We start from the raw sequence: 20,466 nt of genomic DNA, 5'->3' as shown, positions 1-20,466 counted from the left end.
TAGCCACCCAGTTTTCTGTGCCCAAGTTTTGTCCCATAACACGACTTTCCCGAGCCTAATACCTGCATGCTTCCAAACCAGCCAGAACATCAGAATCCTCATCCCAAAACTCTCCAATTCAGTCCATATCTGCCTAATAATTTCTTCTACTGCAACTGCTTTCCTCTGAAACCTTCATAAAAAGGTTACTTTTCATAAACTGGTCTTGACAGCAATGCATCAGCATCCCTGTAAGTCCAAAGCAATCAGAGCTACATCTCCAGGGGCTAAAGCAGGCAGTCTACACTTTCTGTACCTTCCTTCTTGAAGAAAACTCGTGATTGTTGTGCCTAGGAGCACACAAGCATGTGAATGCTAGAGTATGGCCCAAATTAAAACAGCAGTGCAGGAAAGACATTTAATATTTGCATCCACAAAACGGTCTCATACTCGTGAAGGAAGTGTTTTTAAAGGATCCATTTGAAAAGAAAAATAGGCTCAGCTTAAAGGTCTCAGTAAATGAACTCCCTGGAAAAACTACTGGGAATCAATTCAGCATAAGTGCATTATAACATCATAAAACCAAACGTAGCATCTTGGCAGCTTTCTCAGCATAAAAATTCCACCTTTCAACTTAGGCTAAGCTCAGTAAGCCAGCATTTGCTGGCTGCTCGTCCTACAAGGCCCTGCTCCTCTCTGCACACATGAAACTCTTTATATTTACCTGGGAGAGCTGCTTGCACTGCTCCTTTGCAACAGCTGCCTCCTCCTTCATGGCATTGAGCATCTTCTCTTTGTCCTGGAGCTGATGGAGAGCTGCAGCCGACTCAGCCTTGCTGGCCTGCAGCAGGAGGACATAAAAATGACCACACATGCCACAAGTACTGGCAGCAGAGCAAACTTGAGAGGAGGAAACACACCCTCCTGCTCCCAAATCCTCCATCTGCACAGAGTAGGTGGTACCACCAGTACCCAATGGTGCCGCTAATGGATCCTGGGATCCTGCAGCACCCACTCCATCAGACAGGGAAATGCATTTTCAAGCACACAGAAACCAATTAAGAGAATAAATGGGCTCTTAAGGCCATTGGAAGAGAGCTGCTGTGTGGTAGTGGGGAAAACAAAGAACAGCCATTAAGAGAAATAATGGGAAAAGACACAGAGATGCTCAATCATTCAATAATTGAGGTTGTAAGGGACTTCCAAGATCATCTGGTCCAGCCCACACTCAAAGCAGGTATAATCCAACAAGTCTAATCTCTCGAAATATCTCACCACAAAGGAAAAAGGAAACACTGATCTGGTGTCTCCTTCCACTTCCCAGGAGAGGCTCCAGCTAATTACACTTCTGCTGGCACACTGACACAGATACAACAGGGAATGGACCCAGAGTAACAATTCCCATGGTCCCACCGCTGGTGTACTGGTTCTAAAAACTGAAATAGCTGCAGTGGTGGGCACAATTTCTACATGATTGTGCTCAGACTTCACTCAGTGAAGCCTGATGGTTGCCCAGAGGGAGTTGTGCAGTCTCAGTCCTTGAAGGTTTCAAGACTGGACAAATCCCTGAGGAGCCTGGGCTGACCTCAGAGCAGGTCATACTTCAAGGAGGAAGTTGAACTACTCAGACTTCACTCAGTGAAGTCTAAGCACTGAAGAAGCAAAGAAGTGTCAGTCCCATAAATGCACTCTGAATTTGGAAGGTCTCCTTTAGTGGTATTGTGTATGTATGCAGTATAAAACACCCTGTCTGTGACTTGCATGAGCTACAGAGAGAAAACTATTTACATTTCCATCAACAGGGACCCACATTTTTTGGTTGTACACAAACCCAGGAACTCATTTTGATCCTAAAGGTTTAGCTTTAACACCAAACCTTTCTTTAAGAGAAAAAAACACAGCAAACAGATTGGCTGCTAGAACAGGCAACACCATTCCAAGTGTACCTCTATTGGGCTTTGTCCTTGGAGGTTTTTAAGACCCAGTTGGACAAATCCCTGAGCAACTTGTTCCAAATTCAATGTTGGACCTGTTCTGAGCAGGCAGACTGCATGACCTCTTGAAGTCCCTCCCAACCTGAATTGCTTTAACTTAATTGACACATATCTAGTTCTGCATTTCTCTTTTGGTACATCTGCAGAAAAATTGAGGATTGCAAGATTTCAAGTGTGACAATCAGGATGTTACGAGCACAGAGTCATGCTGAGTCATGGGAAGGAGGAGCAGGTATTTGTAAGATACTGGTGGTCACCATTCTCTTCTGTCTGGAAAACAAGAATTAAAAATAACTACTGAGCTGGCACAGAGGGATTTTGCAGTCTCAGCCTCTGAAGGCTTCAACCAGACTGGATCAAGCCCTGAGCAGGCTGACCTCAGAGCTGGTCCTCCTTTGAGAAGGAGGTCAGAGTACAAACCCCTCAGGTCCCTTCCAAACCTGAATTGCCCTACAATCCTATGAAAAACATCCAAAGAAGTCACACTACAATGTGTAAACTTGAGATGAAGAGACCTGCAAAACACAGAATCAGCTGATCAGCCACACCAGCTTTCTCCTAGTTTCTGCTGTAGCTTATCCTACTTACACAGTTGGGAAAGATCAGCTCCTGAAAGCCACTAGATAGCCTTTCCCTGCGTCAGCAGCAGCAGCATTCCTGCTGTATTCCTTATTCTCCATGGCCATGTCTGCTCTTTACAAGGGTCAGAGCCCTCAGCCTGCCTTGCCAGCCCCTGGGATGGCAGATGGCAGCACACAGGCATCTGACAACTCCTTTCTGCATGCAAAGCAAGCACAGACCAGCTGGAAAGAGTCTTCCAAAGGCAGAACGCACAAATCACGACAGAACGTGGACAACAGCTAATCTGACAGTACCTCTTCCAATTTCTGTCTTTAGTAAAGTTTTGTTTCCCCCTCCCATCCCACTCATTCACCTTTTGCAAGAAGTCATGGATTGCACCAGATTTTTCCTTCAGCACCTCCACCACACAACGGGCCTCGTCCTCGGTGAAGATCATGTTCTTCATGGACGTTACAAAGTCTTTAAATTTTACCTCAGCATTCTCTGCAACACAGAAGGGAGGGTTTATTTACTTTGGACTCCACACAGAATTATTTATTTTGCCTCGAAACAGCATGTGATGGGGTATCATTATGCATTACATTTAATTCCAGCCTGAAATGCCAAGAAGCAAGAGGTCACGAGCATTCAGCAAAAACAACATCTCTCCCATTTAAATCTGATAGCAATCTGCCAGCTGATAGTTTTGGGAAAAAAGAAAATCCCACCACTTTGTTTGGACAGTTGGTAACATTTATAGTGTTGCTAGCATGAAGACAAAGCAAAACACAGATTTTTGGAGGAAAAAAATAGCATGAATGTGAAAAATTGAAGAGTCCCTTCCAGGGTATTTTGACAGTAATTCAAGCTGAGCTCTCAATTTAAAGGACAGCCTGGCTGAACGAGCACACGACAAGTTAATTAATTTAAAAGCTGGCCCTTTTTTTGATTACATTATATGGAAGACAAAAATATTAACTTCCAAACTTAGACTGAGGGAACTGCTGCAGAAGCAATTCAGCAGTAGGAAGATAAATCAGTAAGATCCCTCTTAATGGCTAAGTGTTTAAAAGAGACAACAATTAAACTGAACTATGCTCTAACAAACAAAAAACACCACTCAAAAAACAGGCTGCATGTAGGTAGGTCATTAGGTGGCCCCCTGACTCCAGGAAATGGAAGAACAAGACCAAGGCATCCCATATCCCTGTGAAATATTCACCAGTGCACAAAAGTATGTGAAAGGATGGGAGGAATAAAAAAAACACAAGCTTAGAAATGATGCTTGGCTCAGAAACTGTCCCAAGGATCATGGAGAAGGGTCCAGGTTTCTCACCACAGGTGCTAAACATGCCACTGAAACCAAGCTACACATCAAACCTAAACACCTCTGGAGTCTGAAATATAAATTAAGAACAAAAAAGCAGTAGTGATACTAAGAAATCAAGTATAAAACTAAATCACTGAATAACAGAGCACAGAGAGGGAAACACTGAGAAATTTTAGCACACTCTCCTCTAGTCCTAAATCCAACTTAGTCTTGGCCATAGACTGCAGCTCCCATCCCTGCTGCATTGACATCAGCAGTGATGCTGTTACCAGGAATATGCCAAGATCCTGAGACCACAGCCCAGCTAGCTGGGAGTCTGCAGCAGCCTGCAGGACCAGCCTGAGCCCTGTGCTCCCTGAAGACAGGAAGACCTTGCCCTTGCATCCAAGGAGCTTACAATTAGAACAGGGGAAGATTTCTATATTGGGATGGCAAATCCCAGCTGACACAGGAGAATTAGGAGTTCACAGAGAAGGTTACAGCCTGCAAAGGAAATGAGAAGGGACGGGTGCACATGAGAGGCTTTGATGCTGTAGGACAGTAACATGCAGACATCGAGGCAGAAGCACAAGAGGAGCCTCAGGCATGTTGGAATCCAACCTAGATATCACAAAGGGTCACCAGGAAGCTTTCAAGGGAGCATTTTGGAAGATAAGTCTAAAAAGAGAGGTTTCAAAGAGTGTGGTGAGTGACCAGACAGGAACATAGGAGAACCAGCCTCCTACACAAACATGAGCAGGGAATCACTGCTCAGCCACTTGGCTTCTCTCTGGCTGCCCACAAATTTGAGAGTCTCACCTCATGGCTCAGTAAGTTTGGCAGGCTTTGAGCAGGTCAGTGGCCTGTTTAAAGTTTCAGGGTGGGACACAATGCTCATTAATCACTCCAAGCATCTGTGGGAGAATGAGGGAAGTTCCCCTGTTCCAGCCAATTCCAACTGCACTGAAGGGAAAATTCTGAGTCTTGTTGGGAACTGCCAGACTATCTCCACTGGCAATCTGCTTCAGATAACTGTGTTGCACTGGGTCAGTTCCAGTGAACATCCCCAGAGAACACAGGCTGCACTGCCAGCCTCACACAGACTCCAACAACCTGTGCTGAAAGCTCTGGGTTAGAGTCCATCCCTGTTAGCAATGCCTGAACTATCCACTGTAAAACTCTCTCCCGTGCATCTGTGTGGTCTGTGATCACCCATTTGCTCACTGTGGGGACACAAAAGCCCAGTCAGAGCTCAAAGGATTCAGATGGCACAAAGCCCTTTCCACAGTGCCAAAGACAAGGCAGAAACGAGCACACACAAGAAGAGCATCCTGCAGCCACAAAGGTTTTCCTCAAATCCCTTCTTCCCAGCACATAAGACAGGATCCCCCTCCCCACACATTTTCCCTGCTCAGGTTTGCAAGCAGGCTATGCCTGAATTATCAGTTTCTTACCTTTATCTGTTTCATTCTTCAGTTTCTTGCCACTGCTCTTCTGGATCCCCTCATTCACGTTGTGTTTTACCACTTCGACCGCTTCTCGCTTTTCCAAAGTGCCAGAGTCGGAATTATCCATCAAAGGAATATAAGTAGTTGGTTGAATAAGAGGTTCATCCACCAAAACTGTAATCAAAAGTCCACAGGGTGGGTTAAAGCTTTGTAATAATTAACATCAACATTTTTAGAAAAGGTGCATAACATGTTAGGATTGGATTAAAGCATCTCTAACCTCAATAGTTATACTCTCCATTTCTGTTATCCTTCACAGTTTAACTCATTAAATCTCTTCAGGTAAGTCCATTAAATAGAGGTCTCTAATGCATAGTAATTTAATAGCTTAATTTCTACTTCCAAAGCTGCCTTTTAGCATTTTTACAAGTAACAGAGAAGAATCTTTACACTTTGACTTTCATTTCACTTTAATGAGAAAGTTGCACAAAGCCTCAATGAGGCTGGTTTACTTGTGGCTGTGTATGAAATCATTCAGCATCCCTAAAGTATGAGTAAAGTCTTTTGTCCCTATTCTGTTAAAAGCTGGTACTTCACTGCCAGCATTTTCACATGGATTACATCACCTGTGAACTCAGCCACTTAGGCAGGACATAGAGTAGGGACAGCAACCAGGCTTATTTTGCATGCAGACTCAACTGCTCCTAATGAAGATATCTCAGCTGTCAGAGCAGGCTTCAGGCATCATTAACATGCAGAGAGGTTCCCAGAGGTACTGCCTGACCCTGGGTCTCCATTCACACAGCACTGGATAAGGAGCAGCCTCTGTCCAAAGAACTCAAAAAGGAGAGGAAGAGCGACAGACCAGGGACAACAGACACAGCCAGAGCTGGATCTGCTGTTTGCCCAGTCCTGAGCTACACTGCCTGGAGTATCCAAGAGGTTGTGAACAGAGCCATATCCCAGCAGGAAAGCTCACTGACCCAGGCAGCCCAGGCTGCAGGGCTGATGGACAACAGATGCCACACAGCAGCGCAGGGAGAGGAGGAACTGGGTGGGACGCAGGGCTTGGGGCATCAGTGCAAAACAAATATGCATTCCTGGCTGCCAGAGAGCCAGTTATAAAACACTTCTGAACCCTGGCTGCTGTTAAGGAGCAGAATAGGCCAGATGGACCTGTTTGTGCCACCTGCTAGTCTTTGCACTTAAGCAGCCAGCAAACACCTGCAGGCACACTGCAAGCTCAGAAGTGAGGAGAGCTCTCCTCTAGCAGAAATATCCACCATCTAATCTGGTTACCACCCTCACATTTTCCCTTCCTCTCCTTACTAACATCCCCTCCTTTCAAAACCTCTTTAATGAGACATCTTGCAGTGTCAGTAACACCTGAAATCCCCACAGTGCTGCCTTGGCCGATCCTGATGCCCACCACAGCTCCTTTTTGCTCTGTCATTTTGGAGAGGTGGCTTTAAAAGAAAACAGCTTGTGTTCAAATAATGCATGAGCTGTTCCCCTGTAGCACTGACAGCTCAGCTTTGCTGCCTGAGCTGGTACTGACACTTCTTTGCCATGTACAGACAAGTTCGTGGCCCCTCAAAAAAAAGTGCACCCATTTCCATTGCGAAAAGCACAAGAACATCCATAAAAGACAGTCACATCCTAGGTTCCCCATCAGTAGGCTTCTTCCAGGAATCATTTGGAAGTTTTTCAGTTATACAGGAACCCTACACTGCTTGGAACCCCACCCTGGTCTGACCAGGGCCCAAAACTGATCTGAACCCCTGATAACCTGACCAAAGTATGAAGGGAACAGGGAGCAACAGTGTCTATTCCAGGAGCAGCCCCTCAGCCTCCAGCTTCATAGCTGTCCCAGTAGAGAAGAGTTTTGAAGCTAACAAGGTGGCCTCACAGATCTTCATAGTCACACTCTGTCCAAAAGCCACAGACACAACAGCACTCATTGTAAAAACTTAAAAAAGAAAAAAAAAAAAAACAACCACAAACACAGAGACACACTGAGCCAAGAGGAGACAAGAAACAGCATCTTGGCAGAGGACGAGGGATGACGAACACTGAAGGCCTTGACAGCAAAGACGAACAGTTTGTGTTGGAGCACCAGGCAGCCAACAAAAGGACAATAAGAGAGGAATGTGGTCAAAGCAACCAGCTAAAAAAACTGCAATCTTGTTCAGGGCAGATGATTGCAGCAGTTCCAGACATGCCTTGCTTAGAGCAACTTAAGAGCCTGCTCAGCTTGTACTCTAAGTCTCCACATTAGTCCTCATTCAAGTGTGGATGTTCGGATCCAAGAGAGCTCAGAGGGGTTCACAGCATTATCCAATGCTCAGTGATACCAGATGTTGATAAAATTAAATAGTATCTCAGGCTCAGCAACCTTTCCTACCTGGAATTCCTGCTTTTTCAAATTAAAAGAGTTATTATTCTATGAAATTATTTTCCAGAGGAAGAGAAACTAAAGTATGGATGGCAAAAAGGTTTAACAGATAAGTTTATCTGAACTAAACCACAGTCAGAATTCTCACCATTATCAACTTTCTGCTTCTTGGCAGAGACTTTCTTCTTTCCTGATACATTTTCTTGCTTTATCTCCTGGTGGAGTAGCACAGGTTCTTGCTTTTTGGCAGGAGACACAACAGAATCAGCCTTACTATCCTGATCATCTGTAAGAGACAATTAAGACAATACGCTCTTCTGTATATTCTTGGCATTATTTTTAAATCAGGAAATCTGTAATAACCAAAGTCCACTCCCAGGAAAAGAAACTCACATATTTTAAATCAGAACACAAAGTTATCCACACATCCACACACACAAACAATTCCCACATGGGGAGAGAACCCCAAAGGCATAGGAAGGTTTAGCAGAGTGAGGAGCCACAGCACCTACTGATTTTACAGACAGGAATCTCATCTGCAAGCAGAACACACGGCAATGCAAGGAACAGTTTAACAAATCCAATCCAGATTTCACTGTGACAGAGCAGATAGCACGTGTTACCCACATTAGTTTCTCATTTAGAAGTGTACTTTTCCCCTCCATGAACCCACTCGGGCACTTTAAATACACACCCCCAATAGCTACTGGGACTGTGAGAAGCAGAAAATAAAGAGTTTCCCATTAGGGAACTGTTCTTTTGAAAAGCAGTTTCTAGTGAGAAATTTTTTTTATCATTTTGGACAGCCTGGGCTATATTAAGATTCTTGTCAGAGCTGACACGCACAGTGCAGGGCTCTGGTGTCAGCTCCTGTAATCAAGGATAAGACTTAGTTGTGGCTGCCCTCAGAACTGTGCCTGCAGACCACAATTTAACTGTGCCACAGAGATTTTTGGAGAACACCCACAAACGAGATTTGATACTTCTTCTGTTGGTGGTGGGTGGGACTTTTTCTCTCCATTTTTTCAGAAAAAGAATAATAAAAAAAAAGAAAAATCTACCACATCAAGCAGCAATGTCGCTCCTTTTCCTCACTCCCTGTGCAAACCTGCTGTGCCTGCACCTCAAAAGGGGATCTGCAAACACCTCAGGTTTCGCTTATTTCTGGAACTGGGTATTTTTATTCTTTTTTTCACTTCTATTCATAGTCAGACAACCACACTGAGACCTGGCAGCTGCTGAGGATATGGTCAAGACAGAAACGATTCTGAGTAGTTTTTGGTCTGTTCTATGTTGGGTATTTCAGTTACAACAGCCAGACCAGTTTTAGCATCAGTTCCATTCAATTATAGAGGTGTAGCAGGTGGGAAGCAGCTATAAGTGCTTCTTTCCATGAATCAGCCACCACACACCTCTCTGTACATTAAGCCTGCACTTAAACAATGATTTATTTTGCAGTCTGCTATGATGCCCTCCCTTATCAGAGCAACCACTCTTAGGACTCCTTTTTTTTTTTTTTTTTTCAGAGTTTGGCCTCAGAATGCACACAGCAAACATCTAGTAGGTTCTTTCAGGTAATCAAAGTTTTGACAGCTTGAGAGCAAAGCAGCCAAACCACAGAGCAAAGCAGAGATACGAGCTACTCTGTTTCACTTCATCTTTAGTGGAGGAAAGCAAGGACGGGAGGAGGAAAACCAGAGCATTGCTGCCAGATGAAAAACGGAGGGGGGGGAAAAAAAGCAATAGCTTGTAAAAAAGGAAAAGGTTAGAAGAGGGCTTTGCCCCGGAGAGATCAGGCAGAACAGTTGTGAGAGACACTCTGTGGCCTTGCAAAAAGCAGAACACGGCTTTGGCGTTCTGTGCAAGAAGCATATGCAACATCAGATACCCATTCCATTTTTCTGCTTCTTCTGCCCAGGCTTCTTCTTAGCTGCTGTTGGTTCAGATGGTGGAGTGGGCTGTTTTGTAACAGGGACTGGATCTACTTTCTTGCCTGAAGACTTGGATCCTTCCGAGTCCTTAGTTACGTGATCATCCTGACCGGCCTTGTGCTTCTTCTCCTTCTTCTTCCGTTCCCTGACGCCGGCCGGCGCCTCGGCGGCGCCCGAGGGAACGGGGGTGACGGCGACGTGCTCCTCGTCTGTGCTCAGGGCATCAGAGAGCTTAAAGTCCCGAGGGGTGCTCTCAGAGTCAGACTCGTGGATGTTCCCGTTCTGAGCTTCTTTCTTCTTGTTCTTCTTCTTCTCAGTTTTCTTTTTGTCGGCCTTGGTGGGTTGGAACTTGAGGTCCCTCTTCTGTTTCGCCAGGACCTCATCGTACAAAGTCTCTCTCATGAAAAGGTAGAAGAAGAGGAAGATGACTGTAATAACCACACTAGGAATGAGGATGATAAAGTAGGTAGACTCGTAAAACTCCATTGTGCTTTTTCTTAGCTATAATTCCTTAAAAAAAAAACCTAGAGGGGGAAAAAAAGAAAAAAAAAATTAGGTTTTGAGCAGGTTTTTCCCTTGATATCATTTCCTCCAGTGATTATAATAATAAAAGATTTCTCATTGTTATAGAGTAGCCTTAAAGTGACTTTAATAAAATTACCAAACTACATCAACCACGGGACAACTTCTGGAATCATTTACCATTCCCTTCAAAGTTGTTAACCTGGATAGGAAGAACTGCAATTTGCCAGACTGCTGATCTGGGAAGAGAGCAGTCCTCCTCTTCCCTTGCTTTTCCTCACTCTTCCTTCCCTATGTGAACTTCATAAAGCTTTTGATTTTGGAAATACATGAGACAGCACTTTCAGAGGCTGTGAAATAAGGATCAGTACATGCACAACACCGTTTTGTTGGGGTTTTTTTATAAGTCAAACATAATGAATTAAGATCTTTATCTTGGCAAGTGGGAGTTAAGTTTCAGCTTCCTTTTGTTCCCAGACTTATGACAGCTTCAGAAGTGGAATGAGGGGAAGAAAGGAGAGAGTCCTGAATTTTAGTCAATCATAAAGAATCAGGTATTTTCAAAAACCCAACTTCAAACTCATGAAAATTCCATACATTTATAGGAAAACAGGAAGATCTGTTACTTATTTTGCATATGTAACAGTGTATAACTTCTAGGACACTTACAGACCAGATGACTATAGGATAATTTGCTGAAAACATTATGTCCCAAACATTAGGGGTTTTTTGATTCTTTTTTTAAAGCAGGAACCACAGAGTTAAAATCTGGCTTGTCTTGACCCCACAGGGATTTTTAGCTTCATTCTGACTTTCCCCTCCCCCCTTTCAAAACTAATTGCTACGAACAGACCTGGATTTTTGCAGGTAGAATCCAAATCCTCCTCAGACTGTTTGTTCCAAGGAAAAAGAAAAAAAAAAAAAAAGCACCAGACATTGAATAAAAAACGAAACAAACATAATCCAAACTCTAATTAAGCAAATACAATTCCTGATTCACCACCTCAGTTTAAAAACCACCACGGGAAGCACGTGCTTCAACTACATTTTCCTCTACACAAGAAAAGACAACTCTTCAACTCAAGTGTCCCTTGGGAATGAAAAGCAAGGGATTTAACCCAGGTTGCTCAGAGTATTCCCTGTGCTGCCTAGGAAAAGAAAATAATTGTGCCTACCCAGGGCACAGGGACTAAAGTCCATGGAGAAGTTGTGTGGTGCAGGGAGAGGACAGGCTCTCCCTGCTTCTGGGCTGACAGGGGATTAGTCTATACTTATTTAAGGCTGTTTTACCTCAATTCCCAACTTTTTTTGGAAGCTGCTACCACAAACTGGCTTTGCCACCCTGCCACCCTGGAGAGAGCTCCATGTGGAACCTGGCTCTGGCTCCAGAGGGAATTGCTGATATATATAAGAAATTCTAGACAGAGAGGAGTTACTGTGATAATATATTTGTACAGTGCATTGAGCAGCAGAAAAAGCAAGGATTGGGAACTCTAATTTGGCTATTAGGTTATACAAATAAAAGAATAACGTTTCAATACACTAATTATTCATCAGTTGTCTTAACATTAAGTCTCCTCCCAGTTTTGTATTTATTTTCTGCTCACCGAAAAGACTCGGGGTCTAAAATTACATCCAGCACAGAAAGTTTCAGAAGGGCTCAGAGGGATGGGAGGAAAAGCTTGTCTTTTGGGGAGAAAAAGCACAGATGCTCAAAACTAAGCTCGGGCTTTCAAAATGATTAATTGCAGCTACTTGATAAACCCAGCTCCCTGCACCAAGTGATCTAATATTAGTCATCTCTTGAAGGAAGCAGATCTTGAAAACTTGTCTCAGCCAAAGTCAATATTGAATGCTTAAGGGAAAGGCTAATCCCCAAAGTAAATATGTAATTAAGCAGATTTTTCACAAGTGTAATTAAGTTGATCATTACAATACATTACTGCAACAGTTACAATACCCAACCACACCGAGCCCGGCACAGCCCATCTCTGCCTTGCTGGGAACACCAGCACACAGCTGGCCATAAACTCCTCCCATGGCTTTGCCAAGCCAGGACTATCCCACCCTGCAGCTGTCAGTCCCTACACTTTTCCCAGCATCTGACAGGAGATGCTCAGGTCAAATCACACGCTCAGCATAAGACGTGTTGGGAAGGGGTTTGAGACTCAAGGGTCAGGAGGCACAGTGGGCATAGAGGAAGGACTTTCGCAGAAAGTGGTTGTTGCTCTGAGACTAGAGAGGAGAGGACACATTTAAAAGCTTCAGCTGCTTCAAGAGGAGCCATAAATACATAATTACAGCAGCTAGTCTGGGTGGGGAACACATGTCAGACTAGCTGAGGTCTGATCTCAGAGCTGGATGAGCGGCGTGAGCTCTGCTGAGTCTCCGTCCACCACCCTGCTCTCCCCTCCCTGCACTTCCCTCCACTGGAGCAACGGGATCATCTGCTGGATCTGGAGCAAGACACTGCAATGATGAGGTTCAGAACCTCACCAGTTACTGCTCCTGCCCTCCTCCTGCTCATCAGGGTGAAGCAAAGCATGAGCCACATGGACCTTCCCACCCCAAACACTGATCAGAGGCAGGCAGATTCGTCTCTGAAGTCCATACACAAATCCAATTCCTCACACAGAAGTACAGTTAAAAAAAAAAAAAAAAAAAAAACAAAAAAAAAAACTGAACCCAAATAAAAGTCTCAGGATGTAATTAGAATTGATTAAGCACACCCAGGAATGGCAAAGGAGTTCTCGCTGTGATGGTCACACACTTATTTGCCATCTCAGCCCAGCAAAGGTATTTAAATCTCACTCTAGGAGGATACCACTGCTGCTGGCTCATATACAGAACAAGACAACATCCTTCACCATCCACACCTTGCCAAAATGTCTTTATAAAGTGGCATCCTTGCCATGGGGTAAATCAGCAGTGTTTTGGCTCACACACAATTTCCAGTTGTCCCCCGACAATCTGCAATTACTAAAAATGTTTTGTCATTCCCATTTATACTCCTGTGTTACATTAAAAAGCCATCTAGGAAAAAAACAGAAGCAAACTATAGAGGGAAAGAAGTATTCTATGCCATGCAAAAAGAAACAGGATGAAGAAGCTCATTCTAATAAACCAGAAAAAGCAAATGCTACATTAACTTTAACATACCTTCACATACCAGCTGAACTGCTCCTCAGAATTTAGTTTTACCATCCCTCCCATTCCTGTGAGGAGACACCCTCATGCAAAAAATGCATTTTTCTCCCTGCAAGTGCTGCAGTGGGACTTTTATCACTCACAGCTCCCTCAGAGAAGTCCCCAGGGCAGCTGCTCCAGCTCCCACTCAAACCCACAATCCCAGGCAAGGCACACCCGGCAGGAATTGCACTGCACACCCCCTCACTGCTGCCTACGAGAGGCACAGCCACTTCAGCTACGTTTGAATTTCAAGGCATTTGGTTAAATACTCACCTTTCACTCGTATTTGATTCTTAACCTGCTGCTGGTCACGTTCCTCAGAGCTCAGAGCCCAGCGCCCGTGCCAGGCTCCCCCCTTGCAGACACGCTCTCGTCTCATCCATAAATTCAAGAACTCACAACATCTCTTTAGTCATTCTGAAAAAGGGGAACAAGCCTCATCTGTCCCAGGCCGTGCACAGACTCTGCTACTGTTCCCATCCTGCCTTTAACAAAAGAATTGCACTTTTGTTCCCTAAACAGAGCCCGTGCCACAGAAAAACAGCTATTTCTGAACTCCAGTGCAGCACTGCTGCTTGCACCTGACTTCCCCTGCCTGTTAATGTTGCCCTGGATTTTCTAACACACCTTTTTGCATTTAAATCTCAAGTTTCACCCTGTGCAGATACCACATTTCACGGGATATTCATTCAGTTTAGGTCCAGGGGATTAGCTTACTTGAGAAGACAGAAATAAATTATAGCTCCATCTGGCTAATGAGTCACTCGTAGCTCAGTCCCAGCACATGAAAAGCACGGCTTCTATAAATGCCTGGGTCCCAAAATGCACATAATCTTCAGAGATTTGTGCCTCTTTGAAAAACTAACATTAAAAGGGGGGAATATAGGTACCAAGGTGATTTTTTTTTTAAATATTAAGCAGTTTAGGAGATACCACATACAATTTAGCTAAGGCAACAGCTCCTTTAATTGGGATATTTTCCCTGGGATTTTCTCAAGCTGGCAAGCAGACTGAAAGCCCTCGCATCCAACAGTCACTAGGAACACAGCAAGAAGTCCCACAGCAGTATCTGTATTTAATAAATTCCTCAAATAGATAACACTATTTTTGTTCTCCCTAATCTGCACACAGTTGGGAACACACTCCTTATCAGGCAGCTGCAAAGAGGATCCTCTTGAAAACAGCTTCACTCCCGAGCTCATCCTCCCCCAGAGCTCTTTGGGAGAGGATGCCCAGCAACTTGGGATAGGTAAGGCAACTAAACTCAGCTCTGCCACAGGAAAAATACAAAAATTAAGCAAGATGTTTAGCCATTCCATGCCTATTCCTCATCCATACAGCAGGAGCAACCAGCTCTCTGTGACTTGTTCAGGAGTATTAAGTAACTAAAGCCCTGCTGGGCTCAAGCTCTAGGGCTGTCAAAAAAACCTAAGGGCACTTCATTTATCATCAGGACTGGTATAGTATATAAAAAACTGCAGAGTTAGAGCTTAGGTTACTTTAGTTTGGTTTTTCAAGCAGCACTAATGTTACTGGAAAAACAAGATGGGTTCTTCACACCCCAGGACAAGACACAAAAAACAGCAGAGCTGCTGCAATGTGACACAAAGAGGCAGAATTAAACTGGAGCTGTTGGAGCAGGCAGGGATTTCAGACCATCAGATTTGCTCAGAGTTTGTTATCACTGGGGTAACTTCAGCAGGTGAGACACCTGGGAGTGAAGGAGCCCTTGCAACAACTCGGTGTCCTCAGCCTTCCCAAAAACATGATGCCCAGAGAACACCAGCAAGGAGCTGACTGCACCTGAGCAGATTTTAACGCAGGAAAATAGGATATCACACATAAAGCTCACCTGACAACTTCATAAGGAAAATACACAACTTCCAGTAAGATCACACACAATCTTCTCACAGGTCACTTTTAAAATTGCACAGTTTAATGTCATGCTTGAAGCAACCACCATAAAGCTCAAGGACTAAATGGCCCTGCTAGTTTTGATCCCAATGGCAAAACCAGAGAGAATTATAGAATGGAGTCATGGAAAACCCCGAGTTGGAAAGGACACATAAGGATCAGAGTCCAACTCCTGGCCCTGCACAGGACACCCCAGCAATCCTACCATGTGCCTGAGAGCATTTTCCAAATACTCCTTGAGCTCTGGCAGCCTTGGGGCCCCTCCCCATGACCACTGCCCTGAGGACCCTGCTCAGTGCCCGACCACCCTCTGGGGGAAAAACCTTTTCCTAATATCCAACCTAAACCTCCCCTGTCACAGCTCCAGCTGTTCCCTCAAGTCCTGTCACTGGTCACCAGAGAGGAGGAAGCTGCAGACTGGGATGAAATCTCCCTTCAGTCTTCTGCAGCCTCTCCTCATATGGCTTCCCCTCCAGAACCTTCACCACCACTTCCACGGCTCTTTGGTCACTCTTTCATACCTTTATAACCTTAGATTATGGCACACAAAACTGCACACATTACTCAAGGTAAAATTTAAGCTACCTGTTTGTATTCTTTTTGAACTCTACTTCCCTACACAGAGCATAGAAATATAGATATAAAAGCCCTCTCAAACCCAAGACTGGGGGGGGGAGGGAAGCATAACAAACAGCAGTTCAAGCTCAGAGTTTTTCATTTCAATACTTGCCCTGACAGTTTGATTTGTGCAGCCACAGGAGAAAGCTGCAGACACTCAAACACAGCCTGAGCCACTCAGGTATTAAATCTACTTTTCCCAGGAAAGAGACCTGTTCAAGGGAAGCTCAACAGCGCCTGACACCCCCTCCAAACCGCTGACAGCGAGACTTGTCAATAAATCTTGCTCTTCACTTTGTTCCACTGATACAATTAAGCCATTTGCAGAGCACAAGCTCAGTGCTTCGAATACCCTCTAGGTAAATATTTTCCATTCCAAACATGCCGCTGTTTGTACCATCTGTTGGGCTCTGTCTGCTCTCAGTTGCTTGATGTTAGTTAACACAGACAAGCTATTTATTAAATTCCAGAAAGAGTAGCTTTGCTTCAACAAAAGCCTTTACTTTCAGGGTTTTGTGTTGTTTTTTTTGGTTTTTTTTAACACAGCTTTAGAGTCAACACCTGATAAAATAGAGCAGCAGTGCTGAGAGCAAGCCGGGAGTGCAATATGGCTACACCACCCTGCCACCACTCTCTGACAGATGCCCCTGGTCTTGTCCAGGCACCAGCAGTGGTGAGAGCCCAGGTACCTGCTGCTGTTCCCACCACAGCCCAGCTGTTCAGGCAAGTTCATACATGGCAAGGCAGGGCAGGGATTCACCGAGCAGCAGCTGACACCCTGAAACCACCTGGGCTGCAGGATAGAGCCCAGAACTGGAATTAGCATCAGTGAAAGTGGAACAAGCAACCTCTGAGTTTATCCAGGGATAAAAGCGCACACCTGCTGCTGGCACAGAGCGAGGAGAACTGTGCTCTGCATTCCTGCCCAGCAGCTCACCCAAATACCCTGAAAATGCACAGACACAGTTTTTCCTCACACCGGCAACCCACAGGGTTCACCAGAGCATGGGCACAAATACATTGATAGCAGCAATAGTGTGGAAGTGGGACCAGGGCAGTGATTGTTCCCCTGTGCCAGGCACTGCTGAGGCACCTCAAAACCTGGGGTCAGTTTTGGGTCCCTCACAAGAAAGACATTGAGGGGCTGGAGTGTGTCCAGAGAAGGGGAAGGGTCTGGAGCAGCAGGAGCAGCTGAGGGGGCTCAGCCTGGAGAAAAGGAGGCTCAGGGGGGACCTTCTGGCTCTGCAACTCCCTGACAAGAGGGGGGAGCCAGGTGGGGGTCGGGCTCTGCTCCCTGGGAACAAGGGGCAGGACAAGAGGAAACTACCTCAAGTTGCACCAGAGGAGGTTTAGTTTGGATATTAGGAAAAATCTCTTCATTGAAAAGGTGGTCAGGCATTGGAACTGGCTGCCCAGGGCAGTGGTGGAGTCACCATTGCTGAAGGGATTTAAAAGACACACAGATGTGGCATTTGGGGACGTGTTATGACAGTGCTGGGGGAACGGTTGGACTCGATCATAAAGATCTTTTCCAACCTAAATGATTCTGTGATTGTTCAGCACTGGAAAGTCTTAGGAAACCAAAACATTTCCTGCAGTATTTGTGAGGGAATACTATTTGGGATAAAAGCTGGCATGTGTCAGGGACAGCAGAAAATGTCTTTGGCTCCACCACACTCCAAAACCTGCAAGTTTTTCCCTTAAAACCACCAGCTTCTAACACACACCCCCATTATCTCCGAAGTCAGAAGATAAAAAATCTTTACTTTCTTCCAAAGTGCCTGGAAAGGATCAAAGGTTTCTTTCTTCCAGCAGGAGAGGGCTGGGGCAGGACTCTCAGCATTACTCAGCAAGTCTGCATCTTCCCATCCCTATTTCCAAGGAGTCCCTGAGGCTTCCCCGGCTCCTTCCTTCACCTGCTCGTGTACAGACGTGCCCTGCCCACACCACCATGAATTATTTGAGAGGCATTTAAACACCAGAGCAGCGAGCTCAGGCTTTTGGGTCAAGCATTTCCCCTTTCCCTGCCCTCCACGCAAGCAGAGACCAGATCTGACATTTGCTCTTCAACCACCACTCGCTTTTGTGCACAGGGAACTGTGCAGTGATACTTCTCAAAACAGGGAGGTTAAAAAAAAAATAAAAATCACAGAACCTTCTCAAAATAATACTACAAACAAGAGATAAACCTAGCAGATTTGTGGCCAAAGCTGAGTTGAGGTTACCAGTCTGAGCAGCAGCTCCACATGTGTAGTTTTTGAGCATCAAGGGGGTCTCCTGCAACATGAACCCATCCAGCAGCACGAGCCAGGTGCAGATCCAAGCCAGGACTCTTGGAGCACTAAACACACACAACCACACCTCAAGTCTGCTTGTGCCCAGCACCTGGATGTGAGGGAGGAACTGGGCCATGCCTGTTTTGTTATCCCAATCGGCTGTCTGGGCAGTTAACAGAGGTTTGTACAAGCCAAGTTGCTGTGACACCCCATGGCAGCTCAGGTTTATCACACACAAAAGCCATTTACACAATTTTAAAGCCACTGTGCACCTTAACAAAGGCCTTGGGACAGCTGCTGTGGTCTATTGTATAAACACACATTCACAGTTCAACCTTCACCTCAGATCCACAGAAAGCCTCAGAGAGAGCAGGTACCATTCCCTGAAGCCAGGGGCAGGTATGATACAACAGCTCTGATACTGAGCCTGGCTGGGTTTGCTCCGGGGTTTGCCATGGCTCTTTCAGCTCACACAGCACCCTTTCCTAGGATCTGGGGATTTTGGCATTACCATCACAAGTGTTTGCACGTCCTCCACTGGGGTCACAAAGGTGCTCCTCACCCACCTCATCCCCTGCTCCATTTGCTGACATAACCACATGCAGCATCATTCCCAAAGTCAGCTGTGCCAAAACAAGGCCAGGTGAGGGGTTTCAGCTGTGAGGGTTTCAGGGTATCTCACTCTAACATGACTTAATCCTCTTCTGACGCAGGAGTAAGTTGCATTACCATAAGTATATTCATTCTGAGACTTCTGCACCTACCCCTGCTGTGCTCTATTACTTTAACCCAATTAAAACAAGCCCTACAGCACCCACAGCAGTTATGCATTTGACCACTCTGGTCACAAATGAGGCAGAGCCCCAAATTCCAAGTAAAAAAAAAAGAAATACTGAGGATCATCTCTTGAGAAAAATCAGGGCTGTTACAGCCCTTTCATCTCCTAACATCCAACTCCAAGCATGGAAGGAAATCCTTCCCTGTGAGGGTGGTGAGGCCCTGGCACAGGTTGCCCAGAGAAGCTGTGGCTGCCCCATCCCTGGAAGTGTTCAAGGCCAGGTTGGACAGGGCTTGGAGCAACCTGGGATAGAAGAAGGTGCCCCTGCCCATGGCAGGGATTGGAAAGAGAAGGTCTTTAAGGTCCCCTCCAACCCAAACCATTCTATGATTCTGTGACTGAGGAAAGCAGGTATGAGCAGTAGCTTCTCAGTGCTCAAATTCCTCTCATACTTCCAAAGCAATGTGCAAAGAGAAAACAGCTGGAATGAAACCTTTTCCCTTTCCCAGTGTAGACAGTAAATATAACTACATAAATATACATTCCTGTATTATGCATTTGTGTTTATCTTTTAAAACAATAAATTTAAAATAAGAGGAGACAGAAACAAAAGAAGAAAAGGCCTCTGGTCCAGCCTTTTTTTTTTTTTTTTGCCTTAGCAGATTCTGTGAAAGTATGAATGGCATCCCAGCACTGGGAGGCTAATGCTCATTCAAACAAAACAACCCAGGTTTTTATATGCAAGAGCTGCAAATAGCCAAGGAAAAGACCTGTGTGTATTATTACATGCCTATGCATCCCCGGAGAGGTAAAATCACCTCCCTGTGCCCCTCCCACAGCCCCACCAATGCTGATTTTTCTCAGGCTGCCTGGCAGGAGCAGCAGCACCACTGCCCATCCTCACCTCCCTGGGCAGGCACTAGCTGTCCTGGGCTCTGAATCCAGGGCAAAGCAGATACCCTCGGTGCCAGAAGGACAGGAAAACCGTGACAGACTGCTAAAGAGGATGGCATGTTGTTTATGGGCTGTGCTTCTGAAGTTTGGACATATCCAAGAAGAAACCCTTCTTAATTTATTGCTTGATTCTCCAGATTTGTACTCAACTTTGCCCTCAGCCACACTGGTCAGACAACATTCTAGCCTGTTCACTTGAATTTCTCCAGACACACAAGAAAGTTTTAAACCTACCACTTTATTCTGTGGGTCTCCAGACCGCCTGGGGCTAAAGCTTTCCTCCAAATCTCTCACCAAAGCAGCAGCAACCAAGAAGCAAAAAACACCCAGCCTTGCAGAGTGAGCAAGTCACTCAGAGAGACTTAAGCAGGTCTGTAGAGCTGAATTTATTAACCTTTGTACCCCCACACCCCGAGGGTGCAGAGGCTGCCAAAGCTGTCCCACAGCTGAGCCAGGAACAGCCCAACAGTGTCACACTGGTGCTTTCACCAAGTTTCCACCCACGCTGAACGAGGTCTCACAGGAACTCAGGGAAGGGGGAGCACGTGTGCACGGAGGTGATGGCACAGGAGGAGGACAAGAAACCTCAAAATAAATG

The 20,466-nt window shown here is 45.3% G+C and overlaps 1 protein-coding gene across 8 annotated transcripts in view; it reads right to left on the bottom strand.

Annotated features, from left to right (window-relative positions):
* KTN1 (kinectin 1) overlaps positions 1 to 20,466 on the bottom strand; it is a 76,598-nt gene that overhangs the window by 43,221 nt on the left and 12,911 nt on the right. For all 8 annotated transcript variants that reach the window (XM_051768749.1, XM_051768751.1, XM_051768755.1 and 5 more), the window contains exons 2-6: positions 9,575 to 10,141; positions 7,835 to 7,972; positions 5,298 to 5,465; positions 2,908 to 3,038; positions 704 to 820 (exon numbers count right to left, since the gene is read on the bottom strand). In XM_051768749.1, the coding sequence (XP_051624709.1) occupies positions 704 to 820; positions 2,908 to 3,038; positions 5,298 to 5,465; positions 7,835 to 7,972; positions 9,575 to 10,103 (1,083 nt within the window). In that variant the 5' untranslated portion in view covers positions 10,104 to 10,141. The remainder of the gene's footprint in view (positions 1 to 703; positions 821 to 2,907; positions 3,039 to 5,297; positions 5,466 to 7,834; positions 7,973 to 9,574; positions 10,142 to 20,466) is intronic.

The sequence above is a fragment of the Manacus candei genome, unplaced genomic scaffold (genome assembly GCF_025592945.1).
Source record: "Manacus candei isolate 608988 ecotype Guabito, Panama unplaced genomic scaffold, ASM2559294v1 h1tg000097l, whole genome shotgun sequence".
Taxonomy (NCBI): domain Eukaryota; kingdom Metazoa; phylum Chordata; class Aves; order Passeriformes; family Pipridae; genus Manacus; species Manacus candei.
Note: the sequence above shows the minus strand (reverse complement) of the source record. Positions and strands in the feature narration are given on the sequence as shown.